Source organism: Gymnogyps californianus, chromosome 3 (assembly GCF_018139145.2).
Source record: "Gymnogyps californianus isolate 813 chromosome 3, ASM1813914v2, whole genome shotgun sequence".
In the NCBI taxonomy this organism is placed as follows: Eukaryota; Metazoa; Chordata; class Aves; order Accipitriformes; family Cathartidae; genus Gymnogyps; species Gymnogyps californianus.
The window spans coordinates 67,468,805-67,494,068 of record NC_059473.1 but is presented as its reverse complement, the minus strand read 5'-3'; the positions used below and the strand labels follow the sequence as shown (position 1 = coordinate 67,494,068).

General features: G+C 38.3%; 1 protein-coding gene across 1 annotated transcript; it reads right to left on the bottom strand.

The window, feature by feature from the left end:
- Positions 1 to 219: 219 nt before the first annotated feature.
- LOC127014523 (vesicular inhibitory amino acid transporter-like) lies at positions 220 to 25,264 on the bottom strand. Its single transcript, XM_050893953.1, has 2 exons — positions 25,028 to 25,264; positions 220 to 1,371 (listed from the first exon to the last, which is right to left on the bottom strand). The coding sequence occupies exons 1-2, from the start codon at positions 25,262 to 25,264 to the stop codon at positions 220 to 222; spliced, it is 1,389 nt and encodes a 462-aa protein (XP_050749910.1).

Below are 25,264 nucleotides of genomic sequence, written 5' to 3'. Positions count from 1 at the left end.
CCTCTCAATGTTTTAAACAGGGGTAATTTTGTACTTTTTGGCTATAAACGTTATTTTCCAATTTGCTTAGAGCTACATACTTTTACAGTTAGAGCCCTGATCCTGCAAACATTTAAGCATATGCTTAATTTTACCTAGTGACAAAATCTCTTATATACTGACTAACAGGGTAAAGGCATTTATAAGATTTGGGCCTTACTTGGCTTTCAGGAAATCTTTTTACACCCCTCCAAATACTTCAAGCAGCCCTTTTATTGAGCAAACTATGCCAGCAAGGCTACAAAGGAAACCCAAAATAAAAACAGAGATATCTGCACATTTCTCTAAGAAGGATAGTTTTTTCCACTTAAGTTTTAAATGGAAGAGAGAAGGAAGAAGAAAAGTCATAGCAGCACCTGTTACACTGCCTGTTAAACCCATCAACAGGACAAAATGTGGTATGAACATGGCCATCAGCAGAGTTAACAGGAGAAATGAGCCTCTTACACCCAGAGCAAATAGTGGAGATATGTAATTGGAATGGTTGCCTCTAGAAATACAAGCATACACAATTTCTGTGGCTGCAAAAAAGGGCAAAGGGTAAGAAAGAAGAGCCTTGGTTAAGAGACACAAATTCACTAGGGTTTGAAGAAATGACGGCAGGTTGTCAGTAATAACTTCCTTTGTCTCTTCACCCCAGGTCAAGAATGCAGTCAGTGCAAAGGTTGTTTTCAAGACACAAGCAAAAAAGTGAGTCCAATTCAGCATACATCTAAATTCCCCTGGGTTTTTCATGTTACCTTCAAGTGTGGGAAGAAATATTTGCGAAGTGTAACTGAAAATGATCACCCCTACAGAGACCAAGAAGTCCTCAAACTCAATGGAGAGTCTGAATTTTGCCCAGGACCACTGATGTATTTGTGTGAGACAGTAAGTCATCACTACAAGGATGATAATGAAATGGACCAGGGAGCAAAGCTGGCTGAGTTTGGAAACAATTTTGAGAGTCTTGATAAATACACAAGGCAGCAGTGTAACAAATGCAATTACAGACCAAGTTTTCTCAGTCACTGATACATATGGAAAACTATGTGACAGCAAGTTCCCACTAACAACCAGATACAAAATACATGTCATGATCAGTTCCATCACTTGGGTCACATTGACAACTATGCCACCTAGTTTGGGAGACAGCTTTTTGCAGCAGGCATTCGCAATATCTTCATACGTGTCTCTCACTCTTATGAGCTGCCCATCTTCATTTTCTTCATACAGGCAAGCGATTAGAATTTTGCCTGTGTAACAGCATAATGCTGCAGCCAAGATAATAAGAAACAGGCCACTGTATCCACTGTGGAGAAGAGCATACGGCAATCCTAGGACAAATATTCCCTGAAGAGGAAAAAGAGAAAGAAAAGAGAGCACAAAATCCCTGAGGCAAAATGTTTACTAGAAGCCACACTCCCAAACCTGCCCTCCATTGAACATTGCTTTCACCTAACTGCATGGTGGAAGTACTGCTACATTCAGCTAAGTAAGTAACAATCATGAGAAGTGTGTTTATTTATGATAAATGAAATTATCAGCAAAAATAACTGCTCCTATTGACACACATGTAATGATAAGCTAGGAAAAAGAGAACGTGACTGAATGATAGAGTCAAGTTCCTAGTTAATATTTAATGCTGATGTGATTAGAAGCACATTTTAGAAGGTTCATAGCCAGTTATTCAGTCAACATGCATATTAATGAAACAGGTTCAATATCAGTAAAATTAAGCAACTGTAGCATCATCTGTACAAGTTTTATTCAAACTAAAAATAGCACTGTAGATAGATCCAGTAATGACAATTCTCTTTCAGTCTGAAAACTGTTAACAGACCTCTGGAAAGAAAATGGCATTAGAGTGACATCAGACTTCGCTTGTGTTCCCTCTGTGGCTTCTGTATGCCTCATGCAGCCTTTGCTCTTGTTAAGCCCACTGCTAAAGTGATTTCTCTCACAGCTGAGATTCTAGACTGTGCAAACTTATTTAGGTGTTTAAAAATACATGTAAAATATAGACATACTTTTCCCTAAAGAGTTTCTGAAAGGAACAGAATTATACTTGTTTTATCCAGTAAAAAAAAGTGACATTTTAGTTTCACAGAACACTGTGTGTATTTCTTTGTCTTTTTCCCTCTTTCTTCTCTGTATTTAAGGACAAGCGACACTTTTATGTGGTTTAATTTCCATCAGCACAAAACCAACAAAACCCTCGAACAATAGTTATTCATAAAAAGATCCAATTTAGGGAAGATGCTTCCGTGACATTTCTCTTTTTATGCTACAAAGCTGAAATTAAGCAATGCACATTAGTCAGACTGGTCAGGCATTTTTGTTCTTGATGACTGAAGAAAGGTAGGGAGGAAACAAAATACAGTTAACTAGTTCTACAGAAATTTTTACTTCAATATTTCTCACAGCACCGATGACATGATGAAATATGAGCATTTGTGCTCATGTTTGCTATTGTGGCCTGACTTGATTTGGCTCAAATCCATCTAAACTTTATTTCTGACCAAACCTGAGCAACCCCATCTGCTCTGCAAAACCCATGAATCCCCAACAGAAACAGGCCTCCTCGCAGAAAGGGCGACCCACTCTTCTCTCACTTCCTGAGTGGGTAGTGCCGCTGACTGCTTTCAGGAGCCAAAGCAGAAGAGGTGAGTTTAACGGTCTAAATCTTAATTTCAGACTTTTCCATCCACAATCATGGACATGAGGCTATGTGGGGGACAAGTGTTTCAGGCACGCTTCTGTCTTTGGTGTTTTCTATCAACTCCCTCAGGTTTTATACCCAGCAGACAGTTTCAGTGAGGGCAGTCTAGGAGCCCAGCTCTGCCGGAGCTCATCAAGAAGGCAGGTGCCTGTCTCAGCTTTTAGGGTTTATACCTAGCACCCCACTTCTAAGTGGTACAAGTACTCCCAGGCCTGATCCACAGGGAGGGCTCTGAAGAGAGGCAATCTTTCAAACACTAAATAATCATCAATGTATAAAAAGTATTCTCCTTTTCTTCCAGCCACAAAACAGCAGTCCTTTTTGGGCAGATTGTGGGATCACCATCAATCAGAAAAGAAAGATCAGGAGTCCTTAAATTAGAGCAGTATTTTTTCTCTAAGTCAATGAGAAAAATGGACTGCCCATCATATGAATGAGCAGCATTGCCTGTTTCACCAGGCTTCACTCTAGATGCAGGTATCTTCAGCTTTCAGCTGAATTAGAGCTGGAAGAATCATATTAAATACATGCCCTGGCACATTTCGATTAAAAAGGTCTATGCCTTTATGTACTGAAACAGAAGTACCTCAGTTAGTATTACTGATATAATAATAAAGTTATTGACTAGATACCTTTTTTGGTTGTTTTTAATGACTTCATTTACAACAATGGTTTTGTATGTCACAGGTGCTGTTTCATTTAGGAGCTGGGACATTCAACTACATAGCTTGTGGTACTTCAGTCACCCAGATCTCCCCACTCCAACGGCTTAGCTCCATCCTAATACAGATCTCATGACCCAATTAGCTTGCAGTGTAATTAGCATTTCTTTTGTACATGAACTTCACAGAATTGTTCAAAATTCTACCATTTCTGCCATCTAACAGTCTACTTTCTTAAAAAGACTAGACGTCTGGCTGTATCCAGACTTCAGGCAGCACACATGTAACAGTAGCTTTTGATATCATGCCATTTTTAATCATGGCTTTCACTGACTGGCAACTTAGGTAGTTGCCTAAAGAACAACATGTGATTTCTTTCCCATGAAAACAATCCTTGGAGAACATTTACATAACAGATTGAGTTTAAAAACATCACAAATAAACCAAGTCTATGAAAAAATCAGGAAGAGAAAAGCCACAGAGTCATCTTCCATATTAACATAAGAACAATGATGTTTTCTCAGTTCCTTGTAGTTTGTAGCAAGCGTATCTCATTTGTTCCGTACTCACAGCATTATTATTTTGCCGCTTAACCTGCATTTGGGAGTTCAAACGGTATCTGCTGACCCAAAGAGTCACTGTATAATTAAACCGCACGTAAATGTCAGCACAGGCCTTACCCACACAATGGCTTCTCCCCTGCTGAATTTAGTCTATTAATGTTTATATGACCAGCCTCAACCTAAACCAAAGCATAAGTCTTTCAGAGAAGTTATCACATTAGACAGCCATTTACAGTCCTCCCCACAGGTGTCTGCTTTTCCATGCTTCATTGTTAGGTTAATCAGAGCATAACATAATTCTAACCTCTAACATCTCCTTGCTGTTGTTTATATCAAATAATTTTATTTGGTACCTAACACAGACCACAGGATGATAGAGGTGGGGTTTTGGGGGTTGATTTTTTTTTTTCCATCTTCTGAATTCAGACCTTATTAAACAAACCCATTTTTGCACTATATATATTCTTTCTTAAAATTATATATCAGTGATGCCAATTTCAAAGTTCAGAGTTTAGAATTTCTAAATTGAACATTTCTACAGAAACTGTAAGTTTTCCTTTCTGCTGACATCTTTTTACCAGAGTTTGTAAACTTCAGCTTTCAGTTAATAATAGAAAGCAAACATTGTGGACATAACTGGTTTTGCAGCTTTTTGGATACAGAGCATCGTTAGTAGAGAGAAATGGGAGAACTCTGAACATGCCGATACAGTAGGTATGTATGTAGTGAAATGACAGTGCTTTTCCTGCCTTGCCAGAAATAGTTTTTCCATTTAAAAAAAAAAAGAAAAAATAAGTTTCATGTATCAGCACGTTGTCAAATTTCTACAAAATAGCCAAAAATGTTAGTGATGTCCACGAGAACTCAAAGAACGAAACACCCTTTGTCAGACTTCAAAACCCATTTTGGATTTGATATTCTGTTCTTACCTTTCGAAAAGCAATACTTTCTGTTAGGACCATTTCCTGAACGTCACCAAGTTTAAATAGTTCAGTTTCAAAGAAAAAGATATCTTTAATAAGCACTTATTTTGCTGTCAATGTAATATAACAGTACAGGCATCGAGCTGTGTTCTCTGGTTTAAAGCTGCTCAGCAACCTTAAAGCATTGCTTGAAGTGACTTATCTGTGGAAAATTCCTCCTTCATAAAGAAATCTTTTCATGAATGTTGCTGAAGGTGGCTTTTGTGCCCCTCTCATGAAGAGTGAGTGTACAGAGAATGTAGATAGAGCGTCTCAACATTTCACTGATTCTTTGCTAGTGGAAGAGGGACACAGGTAATTCCTACACCATTTGTCAATGCACATATGGTCCAGCCTGGCCCCAGCACTTGCTCTTATTGACTCCTCTGATCCTGTGTTCTCGTGTCCAAATTATGGCACAGACAGCCTTAGCTGTGAGGCATCAATTAAAAATGCTCAGCAAAAGGAACTGTTTCTTAAATTGCCTCCCAGCTCTCAATTTGAGCATTCTGTCTGGGAAGTGTTCCTGTCTGAGTGGTTTTATGGTTTTATTTCCAACTGTTCTAGTGCAAAGTCGAATATGTTCGCTCTAAATATGCTGTTTTAAGGTGATCTGTTTACAAAATAGAGTATCACAGCGAAAAAGCACTCGCACAGTTGAGTACAGGGGAGATGGAGTTTTTGAAACAGTTCGCTATCATGTCTCAGCTTGAGCGGTTGTGTTATTTGCTATCACTCCATCCACCCTGTATAGGGAGGGACCCCAAACTTGCCCAGCGGGCTGCATCTTCCCTTGTCTCTCAAGACGTTTGCAAGACTTGGGTATTTTCACCCTAGACTGAGGATGGAAGCGGAGTGTTCGTTGTCAATGAGTGAATACATGTGCCTGGGTGGAGGTCCTTGTCAAACACCCAGAGTAGACTTAGCCATAGGCAGCTGGGCCTAGAAAGAAGAAAGGACTGAGGGCTAAACTGGTGATCAGCCTTTGAAGAAATGGCAAGGACAAGAGTGGAAAGGGCGTGTAAGGAAAGGTCAGCCTCAGCTAGAAGCTATTTATTAGTGTCCTGGTTTCAGCTGGGATAGAGTTATTTCTTCCTAGTAGCTGGTATAGTGTTATGTTTTGGATTTAGTATGAGAATAATGTTGATAACACACTGATGGTTTTAGTTGTTGCTAAGTAGTGTTTATACTAAGCCAAGGATTTTTCAGCTTCTCATGGCCAGCCAGCAAGAAGGCTGGAGGGGCACAAGAAGCTGGGAGGGGACACAGCCAGGACAGCTGACCGAAACCAGCCAAAGGAATATTCCATACCATATGTCATCATGCCCAGTATATAAACTGGGGGGAGTTGGCTGGGAGGGGGGATCGCTGCTCGGGAACTAACTGGGCATCGGTCGGCGAGTGGTGAGCAATTGCATTGTGCATCACTTCTTTTGTATATTCTAATTCTTTTATTATTGACATTTTATTATTATTATTATCATTATTATTATTTTCTTCCTTTCTGTCCCATTAAACTGTCTTTATCTCAGCCCACGAGTTTTACTTTTTTTTCGATTCTCTCCCCCGTCTCACTGGGTGGGGGGAGCGAGCGAGGGGCTGCGCGGTGCTTAGTTGCCGGCTGGGGTTAAACCACGACCGTTACCCTTGTCAGAATACCCCCAAGCGGAAGCAACCAGGTATGACAGCTACCACCAGAAATTACCAACCCACCTACGATACAAACCAAGCAGATCAGGATTTCCAAATGACATCTGCACATTAAAACATGTTTGCATTTGTTGATGATTTGACTGCAATATTTGAAGCACATGGGAGTGTTTCCCACAGCTGGCTGCTTGTTTAAAAATACTAGATATCTGGATTAGTATAGAATGCAAACAGTGGGCCTTCACTGTTTGACACTACTTCACCTCAGGGCAAGCACCTCCCCAAGGAATAAAATGTCTTTAGAAAAACGCATAAATGAGCACAGTCAAGCACTCTGAGAAAATATCAAAATTCCTTAATGTTCAGTTTTAAGACTTTTTAGTCCCAAGTAAAATGCTTCATTTCATAGGCTGTTTTAACGTGAAATATGACACTTTGAAAAACAAAGCAGATATAGAAAGGTAATTAAAAAGTAAAGAAGATCAAATCATGGTCAGAGTTGAGACATGCCAAAAGACAATGAAATAAAATGGAGTAAAAAGCAATGCTAAAAAAAAAGAGAGAAAGATTTTACCTTAAGACTTAATCAGATGGAAAAATAAATTAAGAAATTAAGAAGAATTTAACTGAAAATTATTCAGTTAGTACAGCTCTCCTATATGCAGAATACATGCTAATATGCCAGACTGCTGAATTAGCTCTGATTGCCTTTCTCACCATCTGTAGTTACTCCACTGGAGCGGCTCATTTAAGCCTAACTATTTTCCCAACTATGTATTTGATTCCCTGCATGAACATGGGTTAGGCATAGAAACTATACAGGAAAGCCTCCTTCATGGATCTTCTTGGAAGAGTAGGGAGATAAATTCAAGAACCCTGCTTTTCAGTACACTTCCACAAAATATTTAATTATGTTGTTTACCATTTGTTGTCATTTAAAATAAATCATTTTCCTGAACCAATGCAAGCCTGTGTTGCTGTGGTATTTATATGAAGATACAACTTCATTAGCACTAAATTAAAAAATATAGCAAATCCCTTAATCTCATGCCATGATAACAAGCCACTTGCTTGTTGACCTCCATGGTCTTTTCCCTTTCTCAGCCACCACTGTGATCAACGGTGATTTTGTATCTTCTTCCAGATCACTGTTGACTACATTGAATAATACTGGACCAGATGCCAATTATGCTGCTAGATAACCTCCTAACCCAACTAGAAACTCATTCCTTTGACAATAGATCCACGCTGACAGTTACTTTTTTGGGATCTGTCACTTAGGCAGTTGTTAATCCATTTAAGATGCATTCTATTGTTGCACTAATTTTTAAATCAGAATGTTGTGTATTAATGTGTCAAAATTCCTTTTAAAAGTCTAAATATATTATTTGTCTTTCACTGCCTATACTACAATCTCATCAAAGAATTACATCAAGTGTGTTTAATAAGGACTGTAAGGACTCTTTCTCCAAAACCATAATGATTGACACTAATTATATTCCTAGCTTTTTATTCTGTATCAATTAAAACCTGTATTAACAATTGCATTCTTTTTCTCAGAATTGTTGCCAGGTTTCACTAGTCAGGATTTAACTGGCTTTTTAAATATTGGAATGATATCCACAATCTTCTGAAAATTCCACATGTAATAGCGATTGAATAAGAGTATTATCAGATCAGATGTATCTTTTGTTACATCTCCCAAGTGCAAACTTGCTGGGCATTCTTCTTTCAAAATATTAACGAGATGATACATTTTAACATCCATTTTAAATAGTAACTGTAGTTATCTAATAATTAATTGTCCAAGTCTAAGCTTGGAAAAAATAGGCAACTCAATTTATAACTCACACCTATCTTAAGATAGGTCATTAGCAGACCTGAGACAAATTTCCTTTCAGAGATGCTTGTTTCTCTTGCTGGGCAAGAGAATATGTACACAACGGAGTGTAGACACACAGCCTAGAAACTCTGAGTGTTACCTTTTAAATGTCTTATGCAGAATAGCATGATGCCCATCCTGAAAAATTACAAAATGGCCCACTGTTCTCCTGTGCTATGAGCACATCCTCCTGATTCTCTACAGAGACTACTTATGAACAGTTGCATCTTTTTTCAGAGTTAAGAACAATTTTAGAACCTCCTTCTACTGCTAATGTAGGAAATCAGTGTAGCAAAATTCAGTGAGAGACCTCAGAGAAGAGGAAGGTGACCTTACATTAGAAAATCTCTAAGTTGATTTTTCCCACTCTCACATCCACATACTCAACAGCACTGGTGTGTGTGTCCTAGTGGCTTGGCCAGGATCAGTTGCATGCACCAAGGAGATCAAGGGATGACAGCAGTCAAGTGCTCACTGTGTCTCTGGTGTTCATCTTGAATAGTGATGACAAACAGATTTTGGATGTACCTTCTATACTCTTCTGGAATGGATGCAGTTTTGGATCTTTTGCCTCGTTATTTTGTCTCATCCCTCATAAATATTAGGCAAAATTCCTGAATTTCACAGTACTGTTGCTTTCCTTATCTGCATGTTTTATAGATACTGTTCTCTACTTCATTCCCTTCACACTTATCTATAGGTCAGTTTTTCTACCTCTCCATTTGAATGAAATCACATATATGGTGCTCTGTAGCAGTTAGCGCATACCTTCCCTTTTAACTTTGTTCTGCTGTTTCTCCTGGTGCTTTTAGACAAGCATACACAGTCACATATAAAGACACATACTTCCATTCATACTTAATTTATACCACTATTAGTATTTGTTTCAAATTTTTACACTAAACCTAGCCTTTTTTTTCCTAATTCCTAAAAATTGTTTTCTTACTATCCTAATCCCTGGGAGATGCATTTTTTCCTACTGTCTTTGGGTTCCTATGTCTCTTTGCCATACTTCATAATTTATAATTTACAAAGATTACTCTTACCCTCCCGTTCTCCCTTTTGCTATTTTTTTTTTAAATTTTAATTGATACATTCACTTCACACCTGAAGTAGGAGGGGTTTTAACTCATAGGCATACTATATCTTAATTATGAGGTGTGGCTTCTGGACATCTCATAAATTCTCGTTAAACAACTTTCAAATTGCTTTCACAATTGGCTGTCTGTATTTATTCTTCCTAATCAATTATCTCTCACAATTTTCTCCAGATTTGTAAAATTCACTCTTTTGAAGTACCAAGTATATATATTACTGTCTTCTGTTTTCCCATAATGAATGTAATAAGATCCACTGATCTGTTCATCTTTATTCAACGTAATGAGGCTCAAAATAGAATTACCTTATGCTAGGTTCATTACCTTTTGTGTTAGATAATTATCATCTATCATTTTTAGAAACTTTAATGATGTTTTACTACAGATTGCGTACAACATCCAGCATTGGTCTTTAAAACTGAAGTCACCAAGAACAATACAATTTTTCTTTCCAGACAATAGCTCTAACACAGATAATCATCTCTCTAATATAAAGTGCCACCCTCACTTCTTTTACCTACTCTTTTTTCTGTAAACATGCTTTATCTAATTATTTTTAAATTCCAGTCGCATAAATCATCCCACCATGTATTTGCAATATCAGTTATATCCTATTTCTTCTCAGCAGTAAGAATTTCTGGTTCCCTAGCTGGCTACCGAGACTCCTGGCACTGCTCTACAGACACCAGGAAAAGAATTCATCTGCTTTCCCACTTGCTTCACAGTTTGTTCACAGCTCAGCTGAGTTTGAACTCAAAAAGACTACAAGCTGTTCTATGGAAAACTTCAAATACTGTCCATGGCCTGTATGACCTTAGCAGCAGATCTATCTCCTTTAATGTCAGCGAAAAATCTTTCTTTAACTTCAGGGATGGTTGAATTAGACCCCAGCAATCTTGGTTTTCCTGATTTTTCTTATTCTTTCTCTCTGCCAATGCCAGCCTGTTTTAGCTGCAGGGAGGAAAGTGGCTAAGGTGTTTATTCTGTGATTAATGCCTACAATCACCTTATATACTGAGAAGAACTCTAGAAGTGTTGTTCTGTCAATCCTTCAGGTCCCATAAGCAGATGATAAGGCAGATATAGACTGCTCAGGAGATGCTGTGATAAGATAAGCAAGTAAGGAGGTCGCATGGTCTGCACTGCAAAATGCATGTGTCTATTTGACTGACAGAAGCCACTGATTTTGTTCTCCTTTTAGTGGCCAGATTAGTCTTAAGAATCTCCTAAAGTTTAGGGAGGGGAACAGAGGAAAGAAAATGTCTCAACAAAAAAGGAATTGCTGCTATTGAGTGTGACAGCTGATCCCATTGGCTTTGCTATTGGTTTACATATTTGTTCTAAAACTGAAATAATATGCTTGATGCTTAATTCTGCGTGGTTTGATGGAAAATGTTAGTTTGCATGAATTCAGATCTGTCTGCAAGAATGCACTGAATCACACAAAGTAAATCTCCCAGGCAAATTACCTTTTAAGAAAAGATATTATTTTGCTTGGTCCCAAAGGAGAAAGCAGGCTTTGGTAAAAGAATGAGGACTTTTATTATGTGTTATGTAGCAGAGAGAAAAAAGAGATGGAAAAAGAGATGAAAAAAGTAAGGCACTGAAAACTAAAACAAACATTATTTTGAAAGTCAGTAGTGGCGAGCAACATGGACTCACTGGCTGCTTACCTATTTCTGACATTATAGCTCATCAGGGATTCTCAGGTTTTCACCTGAAGGCGGGCAAGTACTCAAAACATCCAGTATAGCAACATGCAAGTGAGTTTCCATGAAAATGTGGTCAAAAGAGCTTGAGGGGAGGCAGAGGGGGGACTTTGGGAGACTAGAAGCAAAGCAAAGCAGTGGGGAGCCAAATAACTTTATTTGAGTGTGTACTGACATAACAAAAGGAAGAGTTAAAGTGCATAGAAAGTTCAAACTCAGGCTAGGAGAAAGCATTTGGCTTGTTAGGAGTTTTTCTTGAATGCTGCCTGTATGGGACAAGCCACAGTTCTTGTTACTTTTAACAAGTAAGGCTGAAGACGAAATGGAAAAAACCAAACCCATACTACAAAGAACTTTGCACTGGAACAAACCTTATGCACCTCTGAGAGGTGAAAAGGAAGCCAGGTTACATCTTCTGGAAGCTGGGTTATATTTTCTGAAAACTGGCATAGGATTTATCATGACTGCATGCAGAATAAAAGGTGACTGAAGCCTACTCTGGCTAATATTATCCTGTTCTTTCCTCAGCACAGACCCAACCACCAATTTTAGGTAGACTCTTACTCAAGCTATAATGACTCCCAGAGCTTGGTGTATAAAGGGGAAATTTGTCTTAGAGCACTGCCTGGAGAGAATATAGTTAATAGTCTGGATGAAAGATGTAAATAGTGGTATACTATTATTTTTGGTCTCTAGGAATCAGTAAACTGATACGGAGTATCATAGTATATTCTTCTGGAATACGTGAGAAAAGATGCTGTCTTATAGTTAGGCTGTGTATAGACAACAAATCTCTACCGCTTTTCCCTTTTAACCTCAGTTAAACTTCAGTGGCATCCCCGGAGGCTTCTACCTTTAGGATAAAAGAAGCAGCGACTGATTTTACTGCTGATATTTCATCATGCACAGACACAGATAAAGTTGAGGTTGTAAATGAATTCCCGTAATGGAGGTGTGTGTCTCCTATAATGACATAAAAAATCACATCATTCTTAAAATTCAACAAAGTAGAATAATTCCCCGAATTTCAAGTAGATTAGACAAACATTCCCAAATGTGCATTATTAATAATAAAGAGAAAAACTAAAGATCAGAAAAGAAATCTGACTGAGTTTTCTGGCATGCCCTGAGTACTCAGCATAACAGCAAAGTTATTTAAGCTCTCCTTTTTTCAAAAAATTAAATTTTGAATATAGTTATGCATTGTGAAACCAGGCATATGGCATATAAAATGCATGCCGAAGATGACTTTTTAATGTCTCTAGATGTAAAATACTTGGAAGTATTACTACTTGAGGAGGTATTTCTCATTCTGTTTGTACAAACTGTGACACAGTGGTTCTTGACCTCTACTGGCCCATGAACAAAAGTGCTGGAGTTATAAAGTAAGTCATATTGCTTTTCTGTATTTTTTTCTTTTTATTTTCCTCTTTTTTAAAAATTTATTTTCTTGGTCTGCAGCCACACTGGAAAGACCTGGAGACAGGATGCTGTCTGGAAACAACAGCTGAGGATCTCTGGATAAACAAACTGGGGACCTTGATTATTCTTGATCTTTGACAAAGACCTCAGGTTTATTCTTAACTTTTAGATACAGATACTGTCTGTATGGATAAAGATAAAAACACTTCTTTCATTATTAAAACAAAGTTAGTTAAGCAATTGCTATAAAAGTTTGTATATTTAAAAAAGGAGTTTAATTTCTTTTTCTTAACCTGAGCCATTCTGACACTGCAGGGAAAACTTCTCAGCTCTGTTGGATTTCTCCTTTGTTCATACTTCAGTGTTGAGAGCTGTAGGGATTTCATATTTGAGAAATTTATTTTAAGACTGCATTTAGTTTCTGTTCCTTTCTCCTAAATAACTTTCATTTCTCACATTCAAATTTTTAGGCAAAATCGCAATTTATTCGTGAGGTGAAATTAATGGATTTTAGGTGAAAACTCAGTGACTATTACTAAAGTTACTGAAGTGACTACTGTTTTTACTCTCTTTGGTACCCAAGGAAATGATCACTTCTTAGCATCTATGAATTGGATTAATCTCACCCAACTTCTTCTGTCTAAAACAGACATTTAATGAATGAGTACACACAGTAGCAGAAAAGACATACATGACAAATCTACCTGCTTTGATGCACACTTATTAGGAATGGGTTTCCTAAATTCACCTATCTACGTACGGCAAAAAGTAAAGCTAATCTGCTCACTCTGGAAAGGATGGATAGAAATAAGGATCACCAGAGGACTATTCATTCCAACAGTGTAGGGCATTTATTTTAGGATTTGTGAATCTCCATCAGAGATGCCTATCTCTTTATGTCATCTGTAGAGTCAGATGAATTCCTTTACGAAGGCCATGAGACTGTGAGGTGCCCTGGAAAAGCAAATGAAGAGCAGGAAGCCGGATAACTTGGGAACACGACTGCACCAGGGCAGGCAGGAACAGGGGGAAAAAGGTGTCATTAGGTAAACTGGAGAACACTAGAACATAAGTTTGTGAACCATATGAGGTAGAAACAAGGGGTAGGAGGATATGATGGGCAAGAGGCTGTGAGGAAAAATGACTGGATATGAGAAATATCTAACTATAGGCATAAGACAGGAATAAGTAGGAGGCTGGAGGGAAAGTATGCATTATGCAGCTGATTATCCTTTCTGATTAGGAGAGGAAACCTTCAGGGGTGGAATGGCAGCTCCTCACAATTTAGGAGATAGTAAAGAGTCTCTGAAATCCCATCCAAGCGGCAGAGGGAAGCCTACAGTTTTGTGCAGGTATTTTATTTTTAACTTGGGATGACAGCAATAAAAAGTACAAAAGGAAGAGCTCTGAGAGCAGCTAGCTTCCCAGCAAAAGTGGAAAAAAGTCAGCAGGCAAGCAAAAGCAACAAGAGCAGGAGTGGAGAACTCATTTTAAACTCCAGATCCCAATTAAAGCTTAGAAGAAGATTTTTAAGTCCCTTAAGGGAAGGTGGCTGGGGAGATGTCATTTGGAGTTGCAGAAATCATGCAGACGAGACAAGAGAATGGCTTTAAAATGTAGTGAGATAGATAGAATAGACGTCAGTGCCAACTTCTAAATATGATACAAACAGTAAAATGAGGGAATTAACAGTCATTATAAAAGAAAAAATAAGATAACTTCTTATAAATATAAATAACTTTATTACAAAAGAGAAATAATATATCTTGCATCATATAATTTTTATACCCATATTTAGATTTCTTCAGGCTTCAGTAGAACTATTCATAATTTCTGAAATACCCAGATTTAGTTTGAAATAATCAAACTAGAATGGGGTTTAAAACTGAAAAAAAAAATCCTCTGCTTATCAGGGAGGAACTAGCCTGAATCAAACATGTTTCTAGAGGGGAAACTGAGCAATAAAAAAACCTATCATGAACGGAAATACCTATGTACAGTACAGGCAAAAGCGGTAGCTACAAAAGCTGATAACATAACCAAAAATGCTTGCTCTAGGGACCTACAAAACATAATCTGGTGGTGCTGTTATTTGTGTCAATTCAAGAAATGGACTGAGAGCAATTGAAATGGATAGCAGAGTATGTGTGTATGAGTTGAAGTGAATGTTTCCTCACTTTGACTCATGTGTTTACATTTTTGAGAAGTAAATATTAGATTTGATTTTGTTTTTGTTAGCTATTTAGTGAACACAGTATTGTACATATGGCAAAACTAGTGCCACTGGCCAAGAATAGAGAGAAACGTTGCCTTCCAAGAAACATGGTGTGTGTGGGGAGAAGAGGGAGAATAGATGCAAATAGAAGTCAATTTCTTTTATTTAGCTTCAGAGGCAAAACGTTTTATACAGCTTACTGTGCTAAAACTAGGTTACAATATATCATCTTCAGTACTGTGTGTAATCAGTGTTTAGGGCTTTTTATTTTCTCAAATAGCTCCATTTGCTCATTCAGACAGAGCTTGTGCCATTTCAGCGGATCTCCTGCTGTCAAGAATTATACACATTGAAGTAAACTGTAGATTAACCATCTACGGATTGTGTGGAAGAAGCTTTACCATTTAACCATCTACGGATTGTGTGGAAGAAGCTTTACCATTTGGAAAGTCTGCTACAGAAACATTACTATTTCTGATTCTATCAGTACATATAATAATTCAGACAGATATCCTTTACTTTCAGCATTAAATTCTCATACATACCTGCAGATGTTGAGCTTGTCAACCTTTATTCCTTGATGAACCTCAAGGCTCACTCTTTCTTTTTATAAAAAAATGAGCTCCCTTCTGAAAATTTGCTAATAGAAGTGAAGGAAGTTTATAAAAAACAGGAAGGGAATACAATTTGACAAAATATTTGACTTTCTGCTGCCTATCACTATGTTCTTGCTGTCTTGGGAGGAATGTTATCTTGAGAGGCGTTATATGTCTAAATACCATTTATTAAAGCACATTCACTGAGGTTACACACCTCATAAGCTTAAGAATAGGGACAGAAAGAACATTTTTAAGAAGAATATTTTCCATCAGTGAAAGCTGGTCAATGACATGTTATAGAGAGGCACAAGCGTACAAATGATCTCAGCCACAGAAGGCTGGCAAATAATTATGATATGTAATTTGGGCTTTGTTTTGAAAGGTAACTGTCAAACATAATATCACAACAATAAAGTAAGCAGATATAACAGATATAGAAATTCGAAGTTGCCTAATAATAGTGTTTTCAAATACCATGTGACCTGCCATGAATAAAAAAGGAGAAATGATACCATCTGTTTTCACTCAGCTTGTTAAAAATGTTTTCAGGGATTGATGAGACCAAAAAGCATGGTAGATTAATTTGATTTTAGTGTAGCGGGAAAGTACATCAGCTATTCCCTTCACCTGAGGGAGCCAGAGATCCTTGTTCTGCAACACGTCGTGGTGCACTGGGTTCTCCCATGGAATAAAGTGATCACTGCTTTCAAGCAGCTGACAGTTACTCGATCCTGTTTGGTAACATTTACTGTTTCAAAGGGTATAATTTTCATAACGCTATGATCCATTTATCTTTGATATCATGGTTCTGTCATTCTCTTTCTTGACCATCTGGATTTTTAAGATGGAATGCCCATTTTAATGGCTGAATATTCTAAAGGTACCCTTATCACATTCGTCTGCTGATTTATCTTGTGCTCAGCCCCTGCAATGTGTCTCAATAGCAAGGAGAATCCATTCTATATAGAAAAAAAGAGAGGAAATTGAATCCAATGTCAAGCTGATTTATCACAGGCCACATTTAAACAACCATTATTTTGTAAAGAGTTTCTGTAAAATAGAAAACATTTTGAGACTTACTTTCAAAATTGTTTTCATTATTGGAGCACCTGGAAGTCCTTGATCGGAATCCCATTGTGTAGGGCACTGTGCAAAGTACAAAAAGATGGTCTCTTCTCCAAATAATTTAAAATCTAGGGGTAAGATAACAGGAAATACAGGCAGACAGGGGAGTCAAGGAAACCTTGAGTCCATACTGGAAACTGTGAGTCAAGAGAGCAAATGGTGGTTTTAATGTAGCTTAGAACTATGAAATTTTCAGCAAAAGGACATTTCTAAGAGGATCAGAGGAGTGCAAATAAATATCTTCATATAAGTCCATAGGAACGCTTGTTTGAATATTTAACAAATTGACAATGGTAATTGTAACTGGAAGAACAGAGATCAGAGTCAAGAGATGCAGAAAGATAAATGGTAGATTGTTAAAGAAAAGATCAGTAGCTTACATTTGATTTGATGGTTGCAAGAGCTGGTGGACACATGGGGTATGGAACTGCATCAGCTTTCCAGGTGGGTGTGCATGGGGTGAGCTTGGCAAGGTCAGGGAAGAGTGTGCTACTGTGACCCAGATGGGGGAATTATTAGTGCTCAGATAAGAGTTTTAGCCTTGTGGATCAGTAAATCAGACTATGTATTAGTGAGGTTTTACAGTAAAAATAAGCAGAAGCTGGACATAGTCTGAGTGTGAGGATTTAGAAAGAGGCCTGACTGAAAGATGATGCCAGGTGATAGGCCTGCATGGCAGCAAGGACAAAGACATTCACAGGCAGTGAAGAAAGGTTGGTGTGGGCAGACTCTGGATGGAAGACAAGGAGCTCTGTTTAGCTGCTTCTACTGCCTGCTGAACAGACAGACCAATATTTTATGTGGGCAGCAGAGGGATCTAAATAAGATGTGAACTTGAACCGGCCCAGGAAAACACACTCTGCTGTCGTCACACACTCCCACAGGTGGTGAAGGATGTGGTGTCTATCAGCAGTGTCTGCAGCAGCCCCAAGAGCCTGAGCCTGCTGCAAGTGATGACCTCAGGGAGGAAGGCGTGAGGCAGACATTCAAGAGAGATCACCAGCATTTGTTGTGTGCCTGGTTATGGACAGCAGTATAGAGCAGAGGAGGCTGGTCATGACCCTGTGTATTAATTCATGTAATACTTCTCCTTATGAAAAATTCTTGCAATGAAAAATACAAATAGAGTGGTGTAGCCTGTGTGTGCTTGTAGTTATCTACCTACCAATGCAAAAGCTTTTTTTAGGCATTAACACCCCCAGAGCAGGCCAACTCCTGGGTGGTTTGAAGGTCTCCTAATGATGAAATGAAAGAAAAAGAGGTCTGGGAGGCGGAAGCACAATGTTCAGGTTTCTGAAGTGTTACTCACATGTACCATTTATTTTACATATGTCATGGGAGAAATGCAAACTGACACACCCTTTTTGCATATATATGTAAATGTGCATGTAAATCACACCTCTGTCACTCAGCAGGCTGTCTATTAAGCTCTAGCAACACCGTTGACAGTAGTTGGCCTTTGAAGAATGGCAGGCTTTAGAGCTCTTCGGTGGAGACGTGCTTTCACTTCGTTCATGTAACTGTACTTAAGCCAACTGAGATATAAAATAGTAGAAATACCGATGTCCCCACTAAGGGTGTCTGTTGGCAAGCTGAATTTGGCAGCATCCCGAACCAACGCACAAATTCCAATTAACGCAAAGGTTCGTGTTATTACTGGCTAGAAAGCACCACTGTAAGAAGAACTGAGCTGGTCTCTCCCAGCTCCTCCACTGAACCCCACACCAGGACCTCGGCGCCCGTTCCCTGCTCTGACTCCCTCAGACCCGCAAGGAGCTCCCTCTTGCTGTGGGGCAGGAGGAGAAGGGCAGGAGGGAGTAAGCAGGAGGGCCCCCAGCATGAGGCCATGTTTACCTTTGACCACAAATCTTTGTTCATAGCCTTTACTGGCAAATGAGTTAGGTGGCTGAAAATCAGTGTCCAAGTCCTCAGCTGTGTCTGTGCACTTGTTCTCTTCTCTGTCCTCAAACACACACTGGGTAGTGGCAAAACTGCTGTTTTGCACTGGAATGCAGCAGTTTTAGTTAGGATAAGCACCAGCAAGATCAATGTGCTCTACTACTTGTATCGGGTGTCCGCGCCCAGGTGCTGGCAGCAGGGGCTGCAGGGCAGCCTCTGTGAGGAGAGGCCGGGGCTGCCCTGTGCCAGACACAGCCGGTTCCAGCCGGTTCCAACAGACCCACTGCAGGGTGCAGCTGAGCCCCTCAGCCAAGATGGTGGTGCCTTGGGGAAAGCGTGTGTAAGAAAGGGCTGAAAATGCCACAGAGAGAGGAGGAAGGGGGCTGTAGAGGAGTCTGCAGTGAAAGAGTGAAGTTGAGCATGGGCAAGGCGGGAGGATGGGTATTACTTTAATGTTTGTCTTTTTGTTTCCCAATACCAGATGCAGTAATTAAACATATATATATATATTAATTAGCAATAAAGTTAATTTTCCCCAAGTTGTGTCTGTTTTGCCCACAACTGTTAACTGGTAAGTGAGCTCCCTGTCCTTATCTCTACCCATGCACTTTCTCACTCCTGTTCTATTTGCTCCCCCTGCCCAGCTGGTGGGGCGGTGGGAAAGTGGCTATTAGCCAAGGCTAACCCGCCACACTACCGTATGCTTACTTGCTAGTCACTTGTCCTTTCACTTGCACAAAATTTCAACTATCATCTACTTCATGTAGGAGGACTATAGCCTCACAACTATAAAATAACTGTTCTAAAAGATTATTAGTAGTAGATTTTCCAGATTAAAAGATTTTCAAACTTATATGACAAGTGAACAATCAACAAGAAGTCTCTGCTTACAAGAAACAGGCACCTGCAAATTCCGCAAGACTTTCCTGACCAGACTGTGACAAACTGGACGTCAACCCCAGGATAAGTATACTATGCATTGCAGTGACTTAGTTACTGTTTCAAAGAATAACCTGCAAGATAATACGGTGGCTTTGAAATTTAGATGCTGAAACATACAGATTTCAAAAGTACTAGCCAAGAAGAGTTTCAGCTAAAGTTGTTGGAAATAATAGACAATTGACATTGTTAAAAATCAAGTCTCAAATAAATACTTTCTTGGCTATTAGTGTCATTTATGAAGGAGACAGAGAGAAAGACACCTCCTGTAACTCTCTTGCAACTCATCTATTAGAAAATGCAATTTTAGGCCCATGGTGCGGGCAAGCATAATCTAAGGACTACTTTAAATTCTGAAGATTTTTAATATGTCATTTTAACATCTAGAAGGCTGCAGGAATTGCAATACTTTGATCCATTACTTGTGTAACCCATGTACTTGTTTCTGGGATGCTTCAAGAGCTAGTATGGTGCTTTCTGAACCAATTGTCCATATGTTGGGACTGTCTGTACGTCCAGGGAATAATTTGTGGAGTAGTTATGTTATATAACAGCTCCTATTTGCTGGCAAATCTGACACAGAGGGGCTATGGAAAACTGATTTGCCACTCCTAACATTTCCATAATAGTTACAGTAGAATATGCTGATGTAAATCCATTCAATGCTCCCTCCATCTGTTCATTGCCCAGATGATGTGACAAACAACATAAAATGCAAAACCTAAAAACCAGCAACTTAAATCCCATGAGAACAATCCAAATATTTCTTCCTGGAACAATAAACAGTTTTAGATGAGCCACCTCTCTATGTTTAGGAGTTCTGGCTTCATAACATTTTTAGTGTTTGCAGCTGACCAAGGGAAAAGCAGACTGATATAGTGCATTCTCTAATTAGATTTATGGGAATAGCAGTTAGTTAACTCAAAATCAGTCCACTGCACAGTGCTTACATGTCAAATAAAGAGATTTCTGTGAAGTAGATATAATTTCATTGTTGCAGGATAACACATTTTTGATAAAAATCTTGTGTGATAAAAAGTAGGGTTGGGAATAGAGAGAGTATATATCCTGTATGCAGCCTTCTCTGTGCTATATGAATATGTGCACAAAACTAAAGAAATCTGCTGCAGTGTCTCAGCTGAAATAAAAGGTTATATGAAGTAGTGACATATGTCCGGAACCCTTTTTTCCCTCAAGAGAAAATCCAAAGAGAAAACTAGGGCACAAACATTAGTTACAGAGTCTTCTTCCCTAAAATACATCTCTTATCAATTGCATTGCATAATGGTGACTTTCTATCATAGGAAAAACAGATCTGAGTTTAGATGGCTCTCACCAGGCTCTAGGCTGTTTTTGGGTCTCCAGTTGTGGCTATATAGGTTTGTGGTTGCAAACCTATGAAAAATAAATTTGGCCAGTTCTGCAGGTGCGTTTCAACTAAAATCATATTAATTGGCATTTTTATGTGCACCACAATAGTCCTACAGTCTTGGAATTTTACTTTGCGCTGTCATTTTTTGACTAGCTCCATTTGGAAACTTGAATTACTTACTGGTCCTGGGTTAGATATCAGCATCGGGCATCTCCCTTTAATTCTCAGTACCACCTCTTGATATGAAATGCAGAAGTTTGCTTCCCTCAGACATCTATAATTTAGTTCAGAGTATGACTTTCGCTTCAATGTATAATTCAAGGAAGTTACTGCTCTGGGCACCAGAAAGGATTGACCCTTGTTCTCAAGTCTGGAAAATAAATACTTAAGATCAAGTACTGCAGTTAAGATCTAGGTAGTTATTTAGTTAAAAGTGACTAAATTATTTAAGGTTGAGGATGAGAAGATTTGTATTGTGGTACATCTAATGATCCAATGGCGAAAGCATTTAGCTTTCTAAGCACACAAGCATGTACATATTTATATTTAGAAAATGCTTAAATATGGTGTCAGTAAAGCTTAATGGGAGGGGCGTTTAGACACCTTAAAAAGATGTTTGCCTTTATATCTTTAGGGGCATGTCTGCTAATTCCATTTCTCAGTGTCACTGTGTTTTCCACTTGAGTCTTTGGGAGTTGTTGATAGTAAGCACTCTAAAGATTCAGTCTATATTAGGGTGATGAAGGCAGGTAACTCAGAGGAAACATCATAGAAAAATATTAACTATGAGATATTCTCAAGTGAATCTTTTAGAGTTACATAAATAAAAATAAGCCAAATTGGAACCCAATATGGAAATGTATCTATAATGGCACATCGTGAAGGATATACAGATATACACTTTCATTTTTAAAAGTGGTGATTATTGAAGTGTTGAGTCTTTTCTAATGTACAATATACCAAATATAAATATAATGAGCATATTTATGATCACTACTGTAATAATTATTAATTTATTATTGACACAATTTTTAATAATTATTAATAATACTAATTGCATTATTGTTATTCCTAGAAGCACTCGCAATAGACAAGCACCCTATTGCGTTATTCTGATCATGGAACAAGAAAATCGCCTCTGCTGTAGGTATTTCTGATCTTTGTACAACCTAATCTCTGCAAAAGACAGGAGACAAAAGATGGCTACATTAGGTATCATCAGGTGCATTGAATCAAACAGCACATTGAGTATGCTTTGATACATCATGTTTTACCAAATGTCCAGGGAAGAATTGTGCACTTATATTACACTGTATTTTAAAGATTGTACAAACATCATAATACTGAAAGCACTTTGGAGCTGCCTGGTAAAGTGCCTGAGTTTTTTGCAGTTAAACTTGTTTGTGCTCCTGAGACCAAAGTGGAGATAGACTTACAATGGTGTAAATTACAGTTATGCTGATATGAACATTATTTCACTTCTTGCCATTATTTCACTTCTTCCCTTTCTCTCTCTTGCTTTTTCTCCTTTCTTTGTTGCCTTGTACCCCTTCACGATACTATAGAATGAATGCCTTTTTCTTTTACTTTGGCTTTCTCTTTGTTGGACAAACATTCTCCATACTGTTTGCAACAATCCTCCTACATGTGGCTGGCAAATAAACAGACTTTATTGTCCTTTGGTTCTGCTGTGAAATACTGTACCATTAGAATTCAACTACCTTCTCATGACTGTTGCTTTGCTTATCTATCCAGCACTACTGTAAAGTCAGTACAAAATTTTTCAGCCTTTTACTGCTATATACAAACAAATGCAACTTGCATCACTCTGCCAGATGATGCTGTTCATTTTCCCTTTTGAATTAACTCAGCTTTATGGTCTCTGTCCTTACCTAGATTAACTGGATACAGGCTTTCATTTGCCTGTGCAGTGTTGGAATACAAAGCATGTTTCCCTGGAAACTTTAAATGTCTGAAGCAATCATTTACACATACAGAATCGTCACCAAAAGTGCACATTTCTTCAGTTGAAGCTAAAAACAAAATAAAAATCTCTACCTGTTTGTTTGAAAATATTTGCATTTAAAACACTGTAAGAAAACCCTTGTATTTAATTTCAGAGACCAAAGAATTGATTGTTCCTATAATAAATCTGGATTGTGAAATAATTTCACTTTTAGACTAATTGTATTCACTGGAATAACTGTTTAGAACACTTCAGAATTCTGCTGAAATGTTTACCTCTAATTGCCATGCAAAACACTTCTGCCCTTTCCTCTGGGTAGGGCAAAAACAACTGTCATTTTAGCATAGATTGTCTTCACCAGTCAAGAACGTTTGGATTGTTTTAATCATTCTGTTCACAACTCTGACTTTCTCTTCAAAGCTATTCATAGAATTTTCTTCATACTGTCATTTTTACTGACAGATGCCCGTTCAAAATTCTCTCCTCTCTCCTCCTCTCCTGCCTTTCCCCTTCCCTTTCTCTGCTCGCTACCCTTGTTCCTAAACCAAATGCCAAGGTATTGGGAAATAAGAAAAATACACACGTGTACATAGATTCACGTATGTGCTCACATATGCACACAGTTTCACAATGTGTCGTTAGGACACTTCGGTTGTACTGTTAACGAAACTGCAGCTCCCAGGCTTTGCTATCCCCAGCCTGCCTTAGGAGGAAAGCTCAATACAGCTGTAGCCTACTGCTCTTTTAATGCTGATTTCTAAAATATTTGACCAAATGAGATCCAATAGCAGTATGTAACACAGCATGCTGAGAGTTTTGACTAAGACCATAGTTACTGATCTGATTGATTGGATAATTCAGCTTAAATTTGTCCTGCTTTTAAATAGGCAACTGTATGTTTGATTGTGTTTTTGCACTGTGTTATTGGTCTATTTTTTAACTGAAAGCTATAAAATTAATAATTAATAGTAATTGTGTACATAACGACATTCAGGAATTTTTAGGCACTTTGATGTATTTACAGAGGCATTATGACTTTTGTTTTTCAGAAAGGAAAACAATGGGTGAGAGAGAACGTGACTTGCCAAAAGGTCATACAGCAAATATTGACAAAATTGACTTCCAGGATGAAATCTTGGCTTTGGTGAAATCAAAGGCAAAACTCACAGAGACAACAATGGGCTCTCATCCCAGACTCCTGTCCTGACTAGATGCTGCTGAGGGAGACTGAAGATAAAATGTGTTACTAGAATGTAGTTGGGGTATTTTAGGACTTCACGCTTTTATTCACAGCTGAACACTCTCTGAGTACGATATGCCACTGTGCCCTGTTATTGTATTGGCTCTCGTGGTGGTGCTCATGTTTGAAATTACAGCAGGGTTAGAAATAGGTCCTTTTTCTCCTCCATTGCAGAGCTGAGGGATGAACTGGATATGTAAACAAATATTCATCAGCATAATCACAGACTTGTGTGACACTGGAAAGATTATTTTTCTATAATTAAAGTGGCATAAAGTGTGTTTAAGTAACAGTTACTGGGACTAGATGTGTCTGTGGATACTGCTTTCTTCTCACCATGTCAGACAGAAAGTTAGTGGTAATGACAGAATTATGTAAGGAAATGAATCATGAAAAGTGAGAAAAAGAATCTGAAACATTTAATGCTATATATAAGGATTCAGAATGATACTCAAATTCCACACAGAATGCTGGGACCAAATGCTTTCAGTCTTTTCAACCTGACTATTTTCTTTAACATTGACAAGTATTATTACACTTCTTGTGCTTCGTGCTCCAGTTTATATCTAGTCTAACTTACATGTCAGTAAATTTATGTCTGACGTCAGTCTGGCTTTTACTATCCTCTTTTTATTAGATGTTTACCTCACATTTCTATCAAACATCTCTGCCACTGAATTCAAATATACTTATTAAAGATAATGTCTGCACTTCCAAAACAGGTGCAATCACCACCTTTTCATTTTCACCTAGTTTAAATCTTTTTTAAACTTTAGCTAACATATCTATCTTTTTTTCCCATTGCAACTTTATTTTTTCAGAGCGCTAATCTTATGCAGAAACGTTGCAATATGTTAGTGAGAAATTCATAGAAACCTTTTACAATATTGCAAAATGCTGGTATGGTTAAGTAAAATAAAGCAGGCTAAGTGATGACCGGGTTTTTCAAATGATGATTGCAATGAGTGGGGACGTAAAAGGTTACCTGAATGGCATTTGTTACATTCCATCCTGCTTCCCAGCTGGTGATCAGTTTGACCTGGGCACGTGGCAGGGGAGCTGGGGACTTGTATTCTGGATCCTGGTGGCAAACATCAAGCTCAAAGTTCAGGAGTCCACCTGGTTCCTCTCTCTCCTCACTGTGAGCTCTGTTCAGTTCATCTCTTCTAGCAAAATTCACATGCTCTTCATCTTTGTCTAGGCAGCTGTCCCATCTCACCAT

Excerpts from the sequence above, each read along its gene's own strand:
- LOC127014523 (XM_050893953.1), bottom strand. The coding sequence starts at position 25,264 with ATGGTGAGATGGGACAGCTGCCTAGACAAAGATGAAGAGCATGTGAAT. Across the intron at positions 1,372-25,027 it reads ATGTAACAAATGCCATTCAG|GGAATATTTGTCCTAGGATT; the intron begins GTAACCTTTTAC and ends TTTCCTCTTCAG.